The sequence below is a fragment of the Neocloeon triangulifer genome, unplaced genomic scaffold (assembly GCF_031216515.1).
Source record: "Neocloeon triangulifer isolate White Clay Creek 2 clone unplaced genomic scaffold, ASM3121651v1 ptg000014l, whole genome shotgun sequence".
Lineage (NCBI taxonomy): Eukaryota > Metazoa > Arthropoda > Insecta > Ephemeroptera > Baetidae > Neocloeon > Neocloeon triangulifer.
The window spans coordinates 2,932,325-2,952,364 of NW_026775556.1; the positions used below are offsets into that span (position 1 = coordinate 2,932,325).

At 36.9% G+C, this 20,040-nt stretch overlaps 3 protein-coding genes across 5 annotated transcripts in view; all 3 read left to right on the forward strand.

Annotated features, from left to right (window-relative positions):
• LOC132199301 (uncharacterized) overlaps nucleotides 1-12,530 on the forward strand; it is a 50,394-nt gene extending 37,864 nt beyond the window's left edge. Inside the window, exons 5-9 of one of the 3 annotated variants that reach the window (XM_059623907.1) lie at nucleotides 1,736-2,173; nucleotides 3,128-3,545; nucleotides 6,325-6,751; nucleotides 7,896-8,042; nucleotides 9,735-9,877. In XM_059623907.1, the coding sequence (XP_059479890.1) occupies nucleotides 1,736-2,173; nucleotides 3,128-3,545; nucleotides 6,325-6,751; nucleotides 7,896-8,042; nucleotides 9,735-9,744 (1,440 nt within the window). In that variant the 3' untranslated portion in view covers nucleotides 9,745-9,877. Of the gene's footprint in view, nucleotides 1-1,735; nucleotides 2,174-3,127; nucleotides 3,546-6,324; nucleotides 6,752-7,895; nucleotides 8,043-9,734 lie in introns of all 3 variants that reach the window. The other 2 variants (XM_059623908.1, XM_059623906.1) reach the window with 2 other exon arrangements.
• A 320-nt stretch (nucleotides 12,531-12,850) lies between these two features.
• LOC132199710 (UDP-glucosyltransferase 2-like) lies at nucleotides 12,851-15,138 on the forward strand. The gene is made up of 6 exons (XM_059624646.1): nucleotides 12,851-13,266; nucleotides 13,540-13,802; nucleotides 13,867-14,071; nucleotides 14,129-14,351; nucleotides 14,404-14,623; nucleotides 14,684-15,138. The coding sequence occupies exons 1-6, from the start codon at nucleotides 12,886-12,888 to the stop codon at nucleotides 14,985-14,987; spliced, it is 1,596 nt and encodes a 531-aa protein (XP_059480629.1). The 5' UTR covers nucleotides 12,851-12,885; the 3' UTR covers nucleotides 14,988-15,138.
• A 354-nt stretch (nucleotides 15,139-15,492) lies between these two features.
• Nucleotides 15,493-19,796, forward strand: LOC132201552 (transmembrane protease serine 11D-like). The gene is made up of 13 exons (XM_059627784.1): nucleotides 15,493-15,588; nucleotides 15,849-15,909; nucleotides 16,050-16,205; nucleotides 16,264-16,388; nucleotides 16,552-16,722; nucleotides 16,905-17,022; nucleotides 17,101-17,283; nucleotides 17,338-17,559; nucleotides 17,752-17,870; nucleotides 18,423-18,593; nucleotides 18,647-18,809; nucleotides 18,866-19,055; nucleotides 19,631-19,796. The coding sequence occupies exons 1-13, from the start codon at nucleotides 15,493-15,495 to the stop codon at nucleotides 19,794-19,796; spliced, it is 1,941 nt and encodes a 646-aa protein (XP_059483767.1).
• Nucleotides 19,797-20,040: the final 244 nt, after the last annotated feature.

The following is a 20,040-nucleotide window of genomic DNA, read 5'->3' on the forward strand; positions in this document are numbered from 1 at the left end:
AATTTTTCCATTGCAAGTCTTTAAGTTATTGAAATTAAAAAAAAAATCATTGACCATATTAAATTTTATCTACATGATCTTAAATTTAAATTTCTTCTTTTTCTTCTTTGATTTTAAGTATTAAATGATTAACATCTTTTGATCTTTTATTAATTAATTGAATGAGAAGTAAATTTTATATTTGAGGAAACAGTAACTGTTATTTCAGTGAAGGTAAATTAATAAATTTTTTGGATTTTTCATTTATTTTTTTATCAATTTCATTTCAAATTAAGTCAGGATTTTAATTAAAATAACTTTCTTTGTCAGATTAAAATTGAAATTAATTAATGAAGTAAAGTTACAATTTAAATTCAAGAATTTACGATTACATTTTTGATTGTCCTCTATAAGAATTTAATTTTTAGTTGGCATGGAATTTGCTTCCAAGAAACGTTCAATTTTTTAATGACACAATTAAGTCTTCCGCTAATTGTTTGGCTCCAAAAATTATATTAGCAATAATTCCTGGAATATTCAACTCTCCAGCTATACATATATTCCAGTTCCGATGACACACGAGCTTGAAATTCCATAGGACGGAGTGCATGCTTGGTTTTTTTTACTTTTTATATTCTGGATCGGTGTTGGTGCGAGAGAGATGATCATGTGCGCTCAAAACGGCCGAGGGCTAATTTTAGAAAATCACGGCGCTGGAATTGCCGTCTCGGCTTTTTACCCGCATTCCCTTCGCACTGAAGCCTTTTTGGCATCACTCAGCCTCTGACTTATGGCGCGTCCATCTCATCTGATTAACACGCGGAGAGGCGCGAAGTCCCCCTCATTCCGAGAAAATTAATTATATAAACACGGACGAAAGCAAATAAGAGAAGCGAATTCGCTGGGCACCAAGAATGCGGCGCGCAAACATGCTTCGACGATAAGCTGATAAGGGAAATTAAAGCGTGTGTGGAGCGAGATAACATTTCGAAGACAAATAAGCGCCAACTTTGGAGGTCGTTCGTTTAGCCCGCGCGCGAATAAGTCGTGCACAGAGGGCGATTGCTTTCCTCATTAGAGTCAATAATCGGCGCGTTTACGCGAGAGGCCCTCCAAAGGATTGGATAATTATATATGATTATGATTGGGGCCCTCGATTTGATATGCATTGAACCAAACATGTTCACATATTCAAACGTGATTAGTTCACAGTTTTCTTTTTGCTAGAAGGCATAAAGTAAAAGTTGATTTGAAATGTTTTAATAAAAAAAAAAATAGAAATCGTTAATTAAATGCTATGAATAATAACAAATTTGTAAAATAGTAATGTAAATAAGCTCTTAAATTTTATTGCAAAAATAATATTCTATTAAAACCCTAATGCAACAAAACAGTAACAAACATTTAAAATTATATATTTATAATTATTTTCTCATATATAATATAAATTGATTTAAATTTTATTCATTATTCTTTTACCAATTATTATTCAAATTAAAGTTTTTATGTTTAATTTGTCAATATAAATTATTGAAAATTATTGAGATTTAAAATATGTGCTTAACATCCATGTTAAAAATGAACTTTGAATTAATATAATGTTTTAAATATGAAGGTATATCATATTAATTAATATAAGATGTTATTCTCTCCTCCCTGATGCAGAGTTTCCCAGCGAAATGTGTCATAGTTATTCAATATGAACTATTATCAACGTTCAATTTTTCACTAACGTTTGATTAAAATTATGTTTCAGCCGCCTGAAAATGAACTGCGCAAGGTGAGCGAGCGCAAGTTGTCCGAGCACGAGCTGCGGGTGCAGCGGTCGCTGCAGCGGCTGGACGTGCCCGAGTGGTACAAAAACAGTCCGGCGGCGCCGACGGGCTCGTTCCTGCTGAACCGCCGGTGCTCGGCCGGCACCAGCAACAACTCTAAATGGCCCGGCCTCAACTCGAAGACGACGTCGCTGTCGTCGCTGCAGCAGAGCCCCCACCTGCGCACCCGGCACCAAACGCCCTCCGCCTCCAGCCCCAGCCCCGTCGTCTCCCCCAGCCCCCAGGAGCGCCTCTCCTTCAACTACGCACCCTTCTCGCGGTGGAGCACCTCCAGGCTCAACTCGGCCAGCACCTCGCCCTCCGGATCCACCAGGTCCAGCTTCCACTACAGACAGCCTTACCTCGGCTGGCGCTCACAGGTATTGTTAAAAATATTATAAATGAACTAATTAAATTTAATGTTCATTTTACGTCATTAATATTTTCAAGCTTACGATTATTTTATAAGATACAAACATTGCACAATATTATAGTATTTTTAATTGAAGGACCTATTCAATTAAATTAGTTTTGATTCAACAGAGGAAAATAATTTTGAATTTGTTCTTTTTCTGTGTTTTCGGTTTTTAAAAAGCCACTATGTCTCCTGAAGGGAGGGAACACATAAATAAAACTACAACGTATATTATTCAAAAGTTAATCTGAATTGTAGAAAAATGTTGATAATTGTTTTACAATAATTTTTTCCTTTAATTTGTATCTTAACACAAAAAGCGTCTGACAGAAGAGAACTACAGTAAATAAATAACAAAAATAATTATTTAATATAATTCGGTTTAACTGATATTTATAATTTTTTTTACTTAATTTTAACAATATTTTATTAAATTTAAATATTTTTAATTAATTTTTTAATACAAATTTAATTTTTAAGATAGTTGAGATTTTAAAAATGAAATTTTGTGGCTAGTAATTATAATAAAAATAAAATCTGAATTAATATTGTTTCATATTTGAAACATACCTAATTGGTAAATATAAATTATAGTTCTTCTTAACTGTGCCTTTGATCTAAGCAACTAAATGTGTTTTCATAATTCAATATCAACTTTCAATTTGATTAAATGCCACCATGTCTCACAAAAGAAGGGAATACCATTCATAATATTAAAGCATAATCAAAAGAAAATTTAAATAGTAAAAAAGAGCTGTTAATGATTTACAACATTTCTTCTTCTAATGTAATGGTATCTTAACACACTATCACTTTATTGATAAGAGAATTTTTTTTGTAAAAAAATTAAATTTTCTTATCTCATTTTGCTATGATTTGTGCTAAAAATCGCGTTTACTGACATTTTGCAATTTTGCAGGAAAAGTTGCTGGCCAACACGCCTACGCACTACCGGACGCCGGCCGAACGGTTGGCGGCGACGACGTCAACAAGCAAGCCCCCGCTGCCGCCCCCGGCGCTGAGCGTGATGCCCCCCGGGGGCGTGTCTCCGAACAACAACGCCGAGGTCAGGTCTTCCATCAAAGAGGTGACCAGCGCCATCGTGCACTATGTCAACGAGAAGAACCTTTCGCCGGCGCGGCCCGGCAGGTCGCCGTCACCGCGCGGCAGCAAAACGCGGCTCTGGGTCGAGTCGTCGTTCGTCGGCAGCAGACCCATCGACCAGCCCGAGACGCCCAGCATGCCCGACGACAACCCGAGCTGCGCCGCCTCGCAACCTGAGCGTATGCAGACCGGCGGCGTCATCATCAACCATGCCAACGGCAGGCTCAGCAATGGTGAGTATTTGCTCGCGTGAGACGTAAAAAAACCACACACCAACGCCCGCCAACGACTGACACTCAAAATCACACACAATTTTTGTATCTTCTGGCAAAGTGGTTTGAAATTCCAAATTGTTGTTCATTCGAAACAATGTCAAAAATGTGATATTTTAAAGGTGGTAGACCTTTAAAAGAAGTTAAAAGTAATTGCAAATTTTTGAACCCTTGTTCTGTAAATTGAAGATAAATTTAAAAGATTTTTTTAATTAATTTTAAATTATATTGGAATAATTGTATTTTGATAACATTTTCATCAAATTTCATGTTAACATAAATGAATGGCTGCCACCTTTAGTACTCCTTATTACCTTAAATATTTTTAAAGTAACAGGAAACTAAGTTTTGCCCGTTTTGCTTTAGTGGTGCTTTTATATTTTAAGTGTTTCATATTTGAATATAGTAATTTCAAAGTCTTTTTCCTTTTTTAAAAAAAATCAATCCACCTTGCCAGTTGATCATAATTTGAACATTAGAAATACTTTTAACTTTGTTCAATCCAAATTTTTGCAGACGTGCTGTGTATATTTTGTGAATATTAATCATTCTAAGTTAGATGCATATTGCAAATCTGAAATTTGCACAAAACTTCTATTGTTCCAAATTAAATCCTTCCGAGCCTATTTTTTTTATAGAGATCCTCATAGGCTCCGCCCTTGATTAATTTACTGCTTGTGCTAATGTGACAATAATTGATTCACAAAGAACTGAAGGAATTCTTCTTCCTTTGTGAGAGCGAGTGCTTTGGTTTAATTTTTATGTTTTTAATTTCCAACCTTATTAAATTCTTATTTTGCATTCTAGGCATTGTGAGGAGAGATAGGAGTAGGGTGCGACTCGGGGTGTTGAGCTGCTGCATCAAGGCACATGATTACCCTGGTGCAGTGGCCGCCCTGCTCGCACAATAGACACACACAAAGACCCCGTCCTGGCTTGAACTTTCCAAATTCTGACGCAGGTCAACTCAGGTCCGGACGATTTGCTGCTTTTGGAACTTTGCAAAGTGTGCCTGTTTTTTTACATAATCAGTCACAATTTGCAAAGATTTCTTGGACAGTTTCGAATCTGGATCCGAGTGTCCCTAGATTAGCTAGCTTAAAAGCGGTTGGTCGAACCCCGACTAGTCTGAACCCATATTCGGCCAACCAGCCTAGGCTTAGATTTTGTTTAATTTAGCGCTGCTTTTGTTAGGCATCTTCATTTTTATCTTGCAATACAGATAATTATTGAGAGTGCTTGGAAAACGAGGCATAAATCCAACGTCTTCCATTGTTGCATTCTGTTTATGAGTTTATCCAAACCTACAAACACACCCTTGAGTTTGATTTATTTTATTTGATGTGTAACCACCTTTTTAAGTTGAAAGCATGATTGTGTCTTGTCCGATTTATTTCTGTAACCGGTGTCTGTAATGTAGAGAGAATTTAATCGCAGTTTTATGATTTGTCCCTGAATGAAATGAACTTTTATTGTTAGAGAAAAAACTACTGTGTTATATTCTGTTGGCATGTACATTATTGTAATGTTTCGTTGAACCGTCTATGCATAATATGTGTTTTATTTAGTTTATTTCTACAATGACCTCTGTGCATATTATCATCAAACTTTATAATTAACCCCTGAGATATTACTGTACTTGTAAAAGAGTGCTTGTTTTATCGCATTAATTTTTATCCTCTGTCAAATGTGTAAATATGCAAAAATAAAAACAATGATTATTTTCATTTAACCCTTTTGCGTTTCGTTTGACCTTATTTTGCATGACCTTTTCTGTTAGTATATTCAGATTTTTATTTTTGAGCAGCCTCACAATATTCCCATCTCCACCAAAAATGCAAGAACTTCACAAATAATAAAAAAATTTTAATGATTTTCTGGAATTTAAACTGTAAAGTGATGCAGTGATTTTGTTGTTGTTTATAGCGACATGGCGCAACCTGTTTTTTTAATCTCTCACAAATACAAAATTCAGCAAACCGCGGTAAGTCGATATTGCAACTTGAACAGGCCGGTCGACTAACAACAGGCCTCAAAGCATGAGACAGTTTGCAGACTAACCGAGATGAAACCCAGTGGCAAAAATTTCAGCACACATATTGGAAAATTAGAATTGGAAATTAATTTGCCAAAATTTGCGCCACCTTTTGATTTTTCAAAGATTTAACACGACTACTTTAACTTTGCCTCACACAAACCTTCTTAATTAATTAAAATAAAAATTCCAACTGATGAGATTTCAAGGAGTGATTCTTTGTCTTCGGCAATTCTTTTTGATAGGAATAATTTCAAATTTTCTCCATTAAACTTGCTTTTAGTGGCTGAAATGCAGCACGCAATACAACAGACATCATTGTTAAATTATTGTCATTAAATTTTGGATAACTTTTATTTATTTTGTTATCCCTATTAAAAGTCACATGTTAAAATATTAAAAAGAGAATCACTATAATCTACTTTCAAAATGTTAATTCTCCACAACACCTCTCCGCTATTAAATTTTTTATTTTATCAAACTTAATTTTCTCAGGCAGATTTTTATTTCGCAGATCCCATTTTAGCAATCCTGTCTTTTTACGGCGCAGCCATTAAAGTATTAAAGCGCCTTATAGTGTCATGTCTGTTCTGCTTGTGTATAGGAGTTATGAAATAAAAAAATCCGTCCTCCGTAATATTAAAGAGCAGAGCAATAAAAAGCAGCTTAGGCCGTGCTTTTTATTAAAAATTGCGCAATTTGCAGACGAGGAGGACGAGGCGAAAGTGGTCATCAGCACCCCTTCCGAGGTGACGCACCTTCCGGCGGCCCCGTGCAGCAAGAGCAAGTACCAGCAGTACATCAACATCAACTTCAACATCGAGCCGACGGGGTGCGAGGACAACGCGTCCGACGTGTCCGACGTCGAGCTGGAGCCGCTGCTGGGGCCGCCGGGCAAGCCCAAGCTGCAGGACGAGCTGAAGGAGCTGCTGGAAAACTTCGGCAACTCGCGCGCCAGCCCGCCCTCGGCCACCATCGAGGACGTGCTCGACTCGCTGCTCGGCCTGCCCACCACCTCGCGCTCGCCCTCGCCCGTCGTTTCGCCGGGCAACTCGATGACCCTGCTCAACAGCGCCGGCAGACACCGCGACCAGAGCGACGCTGCCGCCGCCGACCAAGGTAGGAGATCAGTGTAAGTCCGTGTCTTCTTCCTTAGTAACCTCCACTTAAGGTGAATTGGCTTAAATATGGCTTTGATTAGCAAAGATACGATTTATTACCTTATATTATAATAGAAAATTCTACGATTTTGAAAATTGAATTTTAAGTATGTAATTTATTAGTAATAAAAATAAACTAGTAATTTAAGAACCTAAATTTATTTAAAATGTTTTTTTTTTTAAATTATATTTTATGGATTTTCTTTTATATTTAAATTTTTTTAAGTATTTATGTTTACAATATTTTACAAATTTTACTTCAAATTTTTATTTAATTTCCGATGATTAAATCAAATAATTTAATTTTTTTTATTAAATAAGTAACTGGTCACTAAGCATAATTTTTAAAAATTCCATCAAATATTAAGAGGCTAGAATTCGAATTTTTATCATATTTGAATTCGCAGTAATTTCTATTATTATCCCCTGTTCAACTTCAATAAAACCATAAGAAATATTATTAATTATAATTTTTATAGTGAAGCAGTTTTTAATAACTGAAAGATTTAATATAGTTATACAAATTTATTCTTTTTTTCCATACAATTCAGTAATTACAATCGTTTGAATGTTATGCATAATATCTTTCATGTTATTCAATGCATATAAAATTTCTGTTTTTATTATGAATACATCAATGAAATTATTTTCAAAATTTTCTGATTCTCCAACTGGTACGCATTCTGAGTCGTACAGGTTGCATACGCGACCAAAATCAGGCGCTGATCAAAACCAACTTGGCCAGTTCACCTTCGAGCGGTTTGCCGAGGAAACTCGTCTTTTGACGTTTTCTCGGCATTCCGCTCTTTTTCGTTTCCTAGTTTTAGTTCCTCTGTGGGTGACACACGAGAAAACAGAGACACGACAGACAACAGACTAAAAAAAATCTCTCTAGCTCAAAATTGTATATCAGACCAGAATAGACAAAAAGTAGCCTTTAGCTGATCATCAAGTAGATCTCACGCACGCCAGCAATCTCTCTCTAAAGCACCTATTGCAATTCTCAGGATTTCACATCTCTCTCTATTTTCTTTTCAATTTTAAATTGCGTGGCAGATGTTCGCCTCAGTTTTGCGCACTTTTTGCTAAAAGCTCTTGCCGACCGTTATTTGACAGTACAGCAGCAGCTGAAAGCCACAAGGAGCACCGGAGGCTGCACAAGGAGCGCATCTTACAGGTAGCCGCCGTGTCCGGAAACCAACCGGCCGCGCTCAAGTTCAACTCGGCCACCATGACTGCCGCCGCCGCTGGCATTCACTGGGGGTGAGATTTTGATAAAAGAACAACAAGAAAATTGAAAAAAAAAATCACGTGTTAAATCGAGTGCTCAATATTTTTATGTGATAAAATTTTGGTAATTTTTGGAAAAGCACAATAATTGTAGATATATATAAAATAATATCTCACTCGATGTTTGGTGTTTGTAAACTGTAGAAGGAAAAATAAATTTTCTTAAAAATAAATTATTCCTGTGAGTCTCTTAGAAATTTTATACAGTACAGGCAGAAATCAAATGGGCTTCGATTTGCTTTTTTTTCATCTTGGAGGAACTTTCTCTTTACAAAAAAAATCATACCCCCTGAGATTTCCCATCGCCATCAAAATCATACTATATACTTGATTGTTGGAATCCAGCATGTTGTTTCGATTTACCCCTATTAAAACAATTGTATTCTTAAACCCTTGCCCAAACTTAGCGACAGTAAGTAATATATATTGATCTATATCTGAGATTAGTGCTTTAGGATAAGTGTATTTGAGCTTGATAATGTATGTAGAACTTCTGCTTCGTTTGTGCATTGTTATATTTCAGTACTTCATAAATCGCTTTTTCTCTTCAAAGTTTTAATAAAAATATCACGTTTTCGGATATGGTAACCAGAGTTCTGTGTTCACAGCTTGCCGCTGACTTTTTGTCTTTGTCATAACAACCCTTTCGTGAATAATAATATATTAATCACCCTCGAGAGAATTCTAGCTGCATGCGTGGCCGATCCAGAGCATTCTAAACGCACCACATTTATAATTATATTTCACAGAACAAGTACCTTACTCAACAGATTTAGAGGAGAATTATATACTTCACAGCATGTTAACCCACACGTACAGACGCAAATACGTGAAATGTTGACTAAACCAGCCGAAAAGACTAACGGTCATTTATACACACAATACACAAACACAAAATTATGGCTGCAATTCTTTAATTGGCATCAAATATATATGAGACTGCTTCTTTATTTTTCATTTTGTACCATCTAATCATGAGAACTAAAACCATAGATATCGCTTTTCCATGTTGTAATCATTGATCATAAATTGAAATTTTAACCAAGTCTTCTTGAGAATCCATTAGAGGCTTTGTCCAAGGAGACTTAATTTTGCTAACGAACGCACTGCTGCATGGTGGTTTGAGAAAACTAAACAAAGGTGACGAATCAAATGTATTTTTTTTCCTCTTAAAATGTTTTTTACGATTATCTAGAATTGAGAATTTAATATGATAAAATAAATAAATAATACATGAAAATTTACCTACTTATAGCTTTTTATTGTTTTTTATAAATATATTATAACTTTTTGGAAGTTCATTTGAATCGTCCTCTTTTGCATTTTGTTAGCCAGTCAAAAACATTTCTTTCACCGACGGCAAACCATTTTCTTTGCACCCAATTGGCACACCGCAAACATCGCCCACTCAGCCACGGCACCTCAATGGTTTCTGCACTAATTATTTCTACTTTCAATACAAAAGCCAAAAAATAACGAAGCACTCGCTAAATTAGTTAGAGCAAATTACGACAGAAAAAAAATACCATCGCTTTTACTTTTTTCAAGAAAGAGAAATTTGCAGTCGCAAAACACACAGCTACAGAAGTTATTTTCTGATTAGTTTTCTCCACCCCCAGAATTATAATTTGAACCAATTATTAATTTAAAATTGCAATCTTGCAGGGTCAGCTAATGAGGCAGGTGGATTCGCAGCCCCCGGAGGCGGCACCATTCGGCGCCACTCGAGCGGCGCCATCCACCGTGGCGGAGGCGCCGCCCGAGGCACCGCCAACCTGGAGAAGACGCGAAGGGTCAGCTTCGAACTGGACCCCGTGACCCTGACGACACCACGAGAGGTGTCGCTTGACAGCAGCGCGCCGACGTCCGACGGCGACAACGTCGTCCGGTGTCGGTACTCCAAGTGCGGCAAGGCGGCCAGTCTGGCCGAGGCGCGGCGCTCCTTCAAGACGTGCCACAACTGCAACGCGCAGGTCTACTGCTCGCGCGAGTGTCGACGCGCACACTGGGAAAAAGGTCACCGCAAGACCTGTCTGCACGGCCGCATCGGTGCCCTTTGCCGCAGGGTGGCCAACGCCTGCAAGGAGCACCAACCTTCCTTGGAAGTGCTGTCGAAGCTGGCCCGGCGCGGCTACCTGGCGCACGGCAGGGGCTGCGTCAAGGTCTTCTTCTCCAGCCCTGAGTTGGCTGAAAGGTTTGCAGCGGCCGTGGCCGCCGGCTCGGCGGCCACCGAGCCTCTGCTGCCCGGCGACCCGTGCTACGTGCGATGGTCAGACCTTCTGCCCACGGAAATGGGCAACGAGCAGTACAAGGAGTTGCTGCGTCTGTGCAAGGGTTACAACCCTGACACGCGTCTCGTCGTCTACGTGGCGACCTGCGTGGTAAGCGAGGTGCCCAGTTCCGGGGCAGTCAAGTGGGAGCGGCAGATCATCACACGGTGCGCAAAGGTGCGTCTGCACAGAAACCACACCGCGCACGCGCAGCAACTCCAGCAGCTACACTGCCCCTCCTCACCTCCACACGTGGCGCCTGCGCAGGAGGCCATTACGCGCGACCTGGACAACCCTGAAACGCTGATCCTGACGCCGATGTCACTGTCAAGGGAGGAGGCGTCGCAGAGGCGCGAACTGGTCGCCGCCAACATTCAGCGCCAACTGAAGCAGCGTGGCGTGTCCCTGAGAAAACAGTTCCCTGAGATATATCGAAAGTTGGGCGCCTACGTGGAGAGCAGCGAACCCTTCACCCCTGTCACCATTTACCCCAAGGACTCTGCCAGCGGACGCACATTCATGTGCATCATCATGCCGGTGGCCGACCCGGCCAGGCTTCAGGACGTGCCAACCGACTCGAGCCGTGTACGGACTGTTGACGTCGGTGCCATCGCCAGCGAGTGAGAGTGCATTTTTGACTGACATTCAATGGAGCCTCGTTTTTTGCATTTTCATCCCCTTATTAAGAGGAACTCTCTCGTCAAAACGCTTACCAACCCCTCTCATGATAAGGATTAGAGATGTTCAAATGAAAGAAGTTGTTCTAAATATAGGATTTTTCCAATTTAAAAGTTTTTTAATTCGGTCTGTTTGAAATGTTTCAGATTAACTATAGTTATTCCCAAATGGTTATCATATTATTTTTTTTATTACAAAAAAACTTTGTTTAAATTATGGGGAAGCATTTAAATTTTCCTATTGTCAAATCACTCTTTTTTTATTCACGGTTTCCACAAATTAATAAAGCTGATTAAGAACAGCAATAAATATTTAACCTTAAGATATGTGTTTTAAGAACTACAGTCAACTTACTTTTACCTTTTACTTTTAAAAATTCTGTAAAAGTTTTGACTGGCCAAATTTAAAAATATTTTAAAATCGAAAGCTAGGCAGCGTATTTCAATTGAACATTTCTAATAACAATAAAGAATTACTCTGTTCAACTCAACCCTACTATAGACAGGTGCTGAATTAATAAAATACTCAAAAAAAAATTATGACAAGAAAAAATGATGGATTACTGTAAACGTGACACTATCATATATGCAAAGGGGTTATAAAATATATTAATGCCAATCAAATAAAACAAAAAACCTCTCTTCAGAAAACAAACCCGTCGTTCTTCTCTCATGTCTGCGCTTATTATTCTCGGTCACTTTTATAGAGGAAGAACTAAATACTATTAAATAAGTTATTTAGGAGCAATTGTTGTTGTTACACTCGCAGTTGTTGGTACGTTGTTCAAAAGAGGTTGATTTTGTGCAATAAGCAGAGAGTTGTTGATTGTGCGTCTCATATATATTTTTATTTTAGCGAGATGAACTAGAGCAAAATTGCGTTGAGCGGTCGTCAACTTCACACCACTTTTCGATAATATGTCATGTTCTTCTTCGACTTTTTCAAATAGCAGCTCAGAAACTCTAAAGAAGCGTTACTTTGGTTTGTTTGAAGAGGCCTATGTGATAAAAACTACTACTTATACCGATCGATTCTTTATGCAAGTCGCGGTTTTTCGAACGCAATATATATTATTCATTCTCAGCCTTTAATAAAAAAGTGTCACACTTCAACTTCAATAGAAGATTTCTCCTCGCCTTCCTTGTACTTGCTGTAACAGTTAAAAAATGCTGTTCCCGCTGGTCAAACGATGAGATACCCTTATGCTGTATATGAATTAAAAATAATACCAATTAAAGAATCCCAAAACTGTTATGGAGAACCAAAAATGATGTATTGATACTGAGATTCGTTATATACAGAGAGATTACAAGTAAAAAAGGTGTTGTATGAATATAAGATGTAAACACGCAGAGATTTGCATGAATTTTTGAGTGAGTAAAATGTGTTTTTAATGAGCGGTGCAGAGTTTAGTTGACGCAAAAAGAGGTTAATTATATATTATAATGTTTGTTAATTTCATAATTTTACGAGATATATTATGAAATAAAAAAAGAACAAACCTCCTCCTTTACGTTCTTTGGAGTTTTATTTGTATCCTTTGTCATTATTGAAAATTAAACATAAGTAAAAAACAAAAAACCAATGAATTGTTGATATTATAATATAATATCAAAAATTTCATGAATGTAAAATTTTCAATCAGAAATATTAATTAAACTGATAAATGAAACGGAATCCAAATTGTTTTTACTTTCATTATTGATTATAAATTCTGATAAAAAATATATTATATATTTACAATCCTTTAATCGGCCAAAGTCCTCTTTAATCTTTTTAATCTTATCAAACGGCAAACGACTTTATATTTATTTAACCACACGTGTGATTGAGAAAGTGCTATCTAGCATCATACAGTGTTTTGAAAGATGTCCTCTTCAACAAAAACGAATTTTTTAGTAGTCCTGCTGGTCATTACGGCCACCATTCCGCCTCCGGAGGTGGCCGCCGCCAAAATTTTAGGGTTCTTTGGCATCTCGTCGCGGAGCCACAACAACTTTTTCAACGCCCTGAATGTCGAGCTGGCCAACCGAGGTCACGAACTCACTGTGGTCACCGCATTTCCCATGAAAAACACGCCGAAGAACTACCGGCAGATAGACGTAAAGATAGTGAGGGAACTTTTCAACGAGATTAACATGGTAAAGGCTAGCAAGTCGGGATTTTGGACACAAATCTTCCGGTGGAGAGAACCGGGTGAACCTGCGAACGTTATGGTGGTCTGCAGCAAAGTTTTGAAAATACCAGAGGTAATTCACCAATATTTAAAAAAATCTTTATTCAACATATTTCTCTATTTTACATTTTTATCAATGAGAATATATCATTATTAGAGGAATATATTTTTATTTACATTTTGAAGTAAAAAATAATAATAATAAATAGAACAAAATGAATAAATCGCTTTATTATAATTTAAAAAAAGTTTTGTTTCGTCTATAAAATTACTCTTTTTATGCCTTAATTTGGTAAAAAAAAATTGCGCATAATATGCTTAGCTAAAAAATAATCGCATGTTTCAGGTCGAAGCATTAAGAAGTGAAAATTTTGATTTACTTTTGGTGCCAATGTATTACAATGACTGCGCCTACCCCTTTTCGTGGCTTTACAACGCACCCATGGTCATGATGGCCCCGTCAGGTGATGCATCCCACTTTGAAATAGGAATTGGAAATCCTGAACCGCCGTCTTACGTACCAAATAAATTTTTGCCATACACAGATCACATGACCTTTTATCAGCGTTTCATAAACACGTTTACTGCGCACCTTCTCAACTTTCTAAGGTCTTGGCCAAATTTAATTTAATTTTATAATAATCTTTTATAATATAAAATTGGAAACAAGTAGATTCTGGTTCATTTTTCCAATTATTGATGAAGACATCAAAGAATTTTTCGGACCAGACGCACCCTCCGTGGTGGAATTGCAGAAAAACACGAGCCTCCTCATTTTGAACGGACACTTCTGCTTGAACTATCCAAGACCTTTCGTGCCTGCGGTTATTGAGGCAGGAGGAATGCAAATTAAAAAAGACGTCAAACCTTTGCCGAAAGTAAAGTAATAATAATATGATTCAAAAAGAGTTCAAAAATAAATATATGTTGAACAGGATTTGCAAGATTTTCTAGACGGCGCAAAGGAAGGTGCGATTTATTTCTCGATGGGTTCCATTCTTCAAGCCAAAGATATGCCTTTGGAAAAGGTTAAAGCTTTCGTTGCAGCTTTTGCTGAACTTCCTCAAAGGATTATTTGGAAATGGGAAGTGGAAAAACTTCCGGGTCAGCCAAAAAACGTCAAAACGGGAGTCTGGCTACCGCAGCAAGCTATTCTTAGTTCAATTTGTTTTATTATTATTTTTAAAATTCTATAATTATAAATATTAAGGTCACCCAAATGTAAAACTCTTCATCACGCACGGTGGTTTGCTGAGCACTCAGGAGGCTTCTTACTACGGAATGCCACTCGTTGGAATTCCCATGGTTGGAGACCAAATGCTGAATGTGATCAGGTCGCAGAATATGGGCTATGCCCTTCAACTGTCCTACCAAAACCTCACAAAAGAGACAATTTTAAATACGATCAAGAAAGTTCTTAATGAACCTAGGTAAAAATTTTCTGAAACGAAAAAGAGATATTAATAAAAAATAATTCGTAAAATTTATAGCTTTTCAAAGAATGCAAAAAAATTGCAAACGTGTGTTAGGGACCAACAGCAGACACCTTTGGAACGAGCGGTTTTCTGGACCGAGTACGTCCTGCGCCACAATGGGGCGCCCCATTTACGTTCGGCGGCTGCTGATCTTGAATGGTATCAAGTGCACTTGGTTGACGTGTACGCGGTGCTCGCTGTCCTCGTTGCCTTGCCCCTGGTCTTGATTTGTTTAATCATCAAGAAACTCTGCTGCTCAAAAAGAAAATTTCATGAAAATTCATCAGTGGGAAAAAAGAAGAATAGAAGTTCTGACTAATGTTCCACATTGTTAAATACATGCTAAATTTTAACAGTTCGTAATTTTGGATATCATTTTCGTACTATTTAAGAAAGCAAAAGTTTGATTTAATATCATGGAAGAGCAAAATTAATATTAAAATAATTATAGCCATAATTTATTATAATTTAACGTGTGTAAAATAATTATGAAACAGCTAAGCACCGATCTTTTCTTGTCCTGTTTGTCTTTTATTATCTAGACCCAGTCTGCGGCCAAGGTTCGAAACTTTATCGAATCCAATTCCAAAGCTCAATATTTAGAAAACACTGCGCTAGTTAGACACCACGGGCAGTTGCTCTCGACCAATTGTTGCTGACTCACTTTCAGGATTTTTATTTTCGGTAAGATAAAGCAAAATCTCCTTTTGCTCTTTGTATCATAGATAATTTGCATTAATTTTTTTGTCACTCATTCATTATTCAATTGATGATTGAAATGGCATGAAGTATTTGTCTATAATTTATAGACCACAAATATTGAGATGGAATTTTCCGATTGGATTTTGTTTTTTGCCATCTGCGTTTTTTCCGCTTCCTCACATTACAGCACCGAAGAACATCGCTTCGAAGCTCTGTTGGTTGGTAAATGCAATTTAAATAATAATTCAACGCACAAAAGTAATAAATTTAAATAGATGGTAGTGATAAAAATTCTTTATTAGAAAAGATTTATAAAATTTCCATGCTGCTTCTGATTCATAATACTAACGCGAGTTTGGCAGTTTTGCTAAAAAATAAATATAATATGGAGTATTTTTTTTTATTTTAACTTTTTTGTTTCCTGAACTGGTATTTGATACTATTTGTATGGTGCAAAAATTAACCTTATTTTTCACAGAAAATTAACTCCTTTGACTGCTGGAATAATGGCAAAAACAAGTACATGTTTCCAGCACCAGGTATGAAAGTGGAAAATTTTGTGTGACTTGCTTAATTTATGATTTATTATATTTGTTATATTTTTATATTAAATCGCTTTATTCTGTGAATTAACAGTTAATTTACAAATAAAAAAACCATTTTAACATAAAATTTTCAGAATTCACTGTTGGCGATGAAGAAAATTTGAGTTTCAATGACTGCGGCCGGTGGAACAATAGCAAAATTGACCGCATCGCTCCGTGGACGGTTTTCATCACATTTGGAAATGGTTATTTACCGAGTATTCTTATATCTGATCAAACAGTCCTTTCATGTAAGCACATCCGTTTTTTTAATTACACTTTAATTAAATAAATTATGTATTATACAAGATCGTATTGATCCATTTTACAACGCAGTTGCCAAAGGAAAAAAATTGAAGGTATTTGGCGGTGGTTGTGCTGATAAAAGAGATTTGGTCAATTGTTTTCATAGACGAGGCTTGTTAAGTCAAAAGGTAAATTGCCAATCAAATTTTTTTACAACTTTTTTTCAAATATTAATCTATGGCAGTTATAAATAAAAATTTAAAAAAAAAATGTAAAATTTTTGTACTTTGCTGAACCATGCAAGACTTTAAATTTAGGCAGAGTATGAACGCATTTTGAAATTTATTTCAGGTTCTCGATTTTAAGGAAGTTTTTGTGCAGAACGGACAATTTTTTCGAGAATCAATCTACATATGGCGGATAGAAAAAGTGAAACTCACGCCGAAATTACAGCCTGCTTGCTTATGGAACCAAGACAATCAGAACGATGACTTGGAATATTTTTATTCCGACAATTGGAGGGTTAGTAGAATTAACAGGCATTGGTTATACTTTTGTGGTGAATTAAATCGGTTTTATTATTAAAAAAAGTTAAATCAAAGCGCATAATAACAAATATTTATTATTTTAAAAAATAATGACAACAAACAAAATATTTGAAAAAACTGCAAAATAAATAAATTAATATTTTTTCGTCTAACCAGCTTCAAGCAATTACGCAAGCAGATTTTCTAGCGGAGAACAGTTGTTACAATGAAAGACGTGTTGAAAAATGGCGGTGTGACCTTTACGGGAATTCAATTTGCACATCAGCATCTTCTCGTAAGAACAGAAGGGTTTTTAAAATAGAATGATTTTGTTGCTCTTCCAACCGCTCAATTATTAATTTTTTATGTACAGAACTGGGGTCTGAATATTTGTTCATTCGTCGAGAAGATCGGTCTTATCTACGTGCAATATATGTTTACGATTCAGAATTTACTATGACGTGGTTCGACTTACTTCCGTACACAAACGAAATCGTCTCGGCGTCCTTCAATCTAGCGGCCATGCCAGTAATTCCCGATCTGAAAAGCAGAATCGGTATTTTGCTGTTCACATTATTTGTAATAAAAATAATTATAAATTCATTTCCAGACTTTGGAGTAAGTCAAAGCTTTGCAAACTGTGGACGTGTGTCAGGGCGACGATCAAAAAGAGTAACCGAGGAGGAGCGGCCAGGTGGTTTAATTTTCAACGGCCAAAATGCGGTCCGAGGTCAACACCCTTGGCATGCAAGTCTCTCAGTCCAAATGGTCACCGGGAGTGTTGAAGATTCTTGTGGGGCGACGCTCATTTCTAAAAAGGCTCTTGTCACTGGTCGGTTGGAGCTTTTTTCAATCAAATTAATGAAATATTATATTCCCTATTAATATAAATAAATTTTCGAGTTCAACGTGTTACATTTATAATATTTACTAAGCAAAAATACTAATAAATTTAAATTTGAAGATAAAAGAAGAATAAATAATGATTAACGATAAAAGAATAATTAATTTGAAATACTTCCAGCGGCACATTGCCTCTTCGACAGAGAAGGACTTCCTTTGAGAGCGAGTCATGTGGATGTGACGCTCGGAATGTACAATCGCTCGTCAAAAGCAAAAGAGAGTTCGCGGCAGACTTTAAGGGTAACTGTAGAAATATTAAAATTAATTTATTCAATACCTTTTCTTTTGATACAATTTTCTACTGTATAAAATTATAGAAATATGAATTGAAATGAAAATCAAAATTCAACTCTTGCAATTGCAAGTTAGAAGATAACACTTAAAAAGTAAAAATAAAGATCATAATACATACATAATAAAAGAGGTGCGTATAGAGAGAAAATCACCAGCCATAATGCTAGCTCATGAAATTTTCAGCAGATATTTTTTGCAAATTCCACAGTGCATTCACGAAGAAACACATATATTTAGGATTTCCATTTCACAATATTTGAGATAATTGAGAAAAAAAAACGAAAAAGAATACCAAAAGAACCTCAAAAAATATATTTGTTTTTAATTCTCTCTAATCAGTCTCATCAGATATTAATCAATTGAATGATCACATTTAACTTACACCTTAGTTATGAGAAGATTTTTTATTTCACAAATAAAATTTTTAGTTCTGTATATTCCAATAGAATTGCCATTTAATTTAATTAAAAGATTCATTTATTCCCACTTCCCAAGCAGGCTTCAAATCTTGTGGTGCACCCCGGCTACAATCACAGCAGGGGTGATTTTAAAGACGATATCGCTCTCATCATTGTCACTGGAGAGGTGCAATTTTCTGATTACGTCGCTCCAATTTGTCTCTGGAACTTTGATTACGACTTGGACAGAATTGCAAACAGGACAGGCACGGTAAAAGCAAAATTAGTGCTGAATATGTACAAACGTATAAAATTTCGGATAAGTTGGTCGGCTGGGGTCTGACGTCAAATTATACCCAGCCAGACATTTTGCAGGAGGCGAGCATAAAAGTCGTTTCGTACAAGCAATGCTATGAGAGCAAAAAGCGCTTTTTCTCTCTTTACATGCGGCCCAGGGAAAACTTTTGCGCTGGATTTCCACATAATCGTGAGTGTTACTTCCGTCAGAAAAAACGATTAAACTGAAATTCTGGCAAAATGCAGAGACCGGTGCTTGCAACGGAGACAGTGGTGGTGGATTTTCCCTTTACGACCGCCTCTCCAGACGTCACTTTTTGCGCGGAGTGGTCAGCATGGGCAATTTGAAAAAAGTGATCAAGAATGACCAAGAGGTCTTGTGGACGTGCAATCCAAATTACTACGCCCTGTATACAGACGTCGTCAATTATATGAGGTGGATCATCAGAAACACCCCTGATATAAGAAATCGTTTTAGTTTATGAAATGAATAAAAATACGGGAATTATGCTTAATTACCAATAATCAATCAAGTTAAAATAATTTTTTGAAAAATTTTTTTCTTCAGTAACTATGACAATTTCACAAGATGTGGCTAGATAAAAGATGGAAATGGCCGGTTGCACAATTCTTTTACAAGAAAAAAGAAATAATTGAGTTGCTCAAGTTGATGTATTTTTTTTTTTAATTTCAGCAACTGTAAAGCTCGAAAATATATAATTGTACATTTATAAAAACATGTTTAAAATTTTAGTATGAAATTTATGCGCGTTTTAAATTAACTTCAGTGTGGCTTTATTAATATATAATTTATTATTTTCAGTTGAGTTTATTTCATTAAATTAAATGATAAGTTCCAAAAAGTTCTGGATTTTTCGACTCCAATTATAATAAATGACCATTTTTGTACATATTTGACGATGTTACTGCTCGGCGATTATTACTTATAACAATATAATTCTTTTATGCGTGACATGCCATTCCCGCCGTTAATAAGCAAAAATGTCCCAGGTCAGGAGGTCGGCCAATCAGTTGCGTGGAATCAGCCAAAGTCATCAATCATTTTTTAATGATTGGATGTAAACAAAGAGAAAGAAATTCATCTGCATCAGTGTTGTTGTTGTGTGACTCTATTGTGTGTTTGGTGTGTGCCTGGTGTGTGCGCGATCCAATTTGATCAAACAGTTTTGCACCGGCTACTGACTCGACTGACGCGACTGACTCGACTGACGCGACTGACGCGACTGACTCGACTGACGCGACTGACTCGACTGACGCGACTGACTCGACTGACGCGACTGACTCGACTGACGCGACTGACTCGACTGACGCGACTGACTCGACTGACGCGACTGACGCGACTGACTCGACTGACGCGACTGACTCGACTGACGCGACTGACGCGACTGACTCGACTGACG

What these genes read in the sequence shown, in the direction of transcription:
- LOC132199710 (XM_059624646.1), top strand. Translation starts at nt 12,886, where the DNA reads ATGTCCTCTTCAACAAAAACGAATTTTTTAGTAGTCCTGCTGGTCATT. An exon ending in AAGTTTTGAAAATACCAGAG is followed by an intron (nt 13,267 to 13,539) that starts GTAATTCACCAA and finishes CGCATGTTTCAG; the next exon opens with GTCGAAGCATTAAGAAGTGA. An exon ending in CACCTTCTCAACTTTCTAAG is followed by an intron (nt 13,803 to 13,866) that starts GTCTTGGCCAAA and finishes GGAAACAAGTAG; the next exon opens with ATTCTGGTTCATTTTTCCAA.
- LOC132201552 (XM_059627784.1), top strand. Translation starts at nt 15,493, where the DNA reads ATGGAATTTTCCGATTGGATTTTGTTTTTTGCCATCTGCGTTTTTTCC. An exon ending in GTACATGTTTCCAGCACCAG is followed by an intron (nt 15,910 to 16,049) that starts GTATGAAAGTGG and finishes TAAAATTTTCAG; the next exon opens with AATTCACTGTTGGCGATGAA. An exon ending in GACGTCGTCAATTATATGAG is followed by an intron (nt 19,056 to 19,630) that starts GTGGATCATCAG and finishes AAAATGTCCCAG; the next exon opens with GTCAGGAGGTCGGCCAATCA.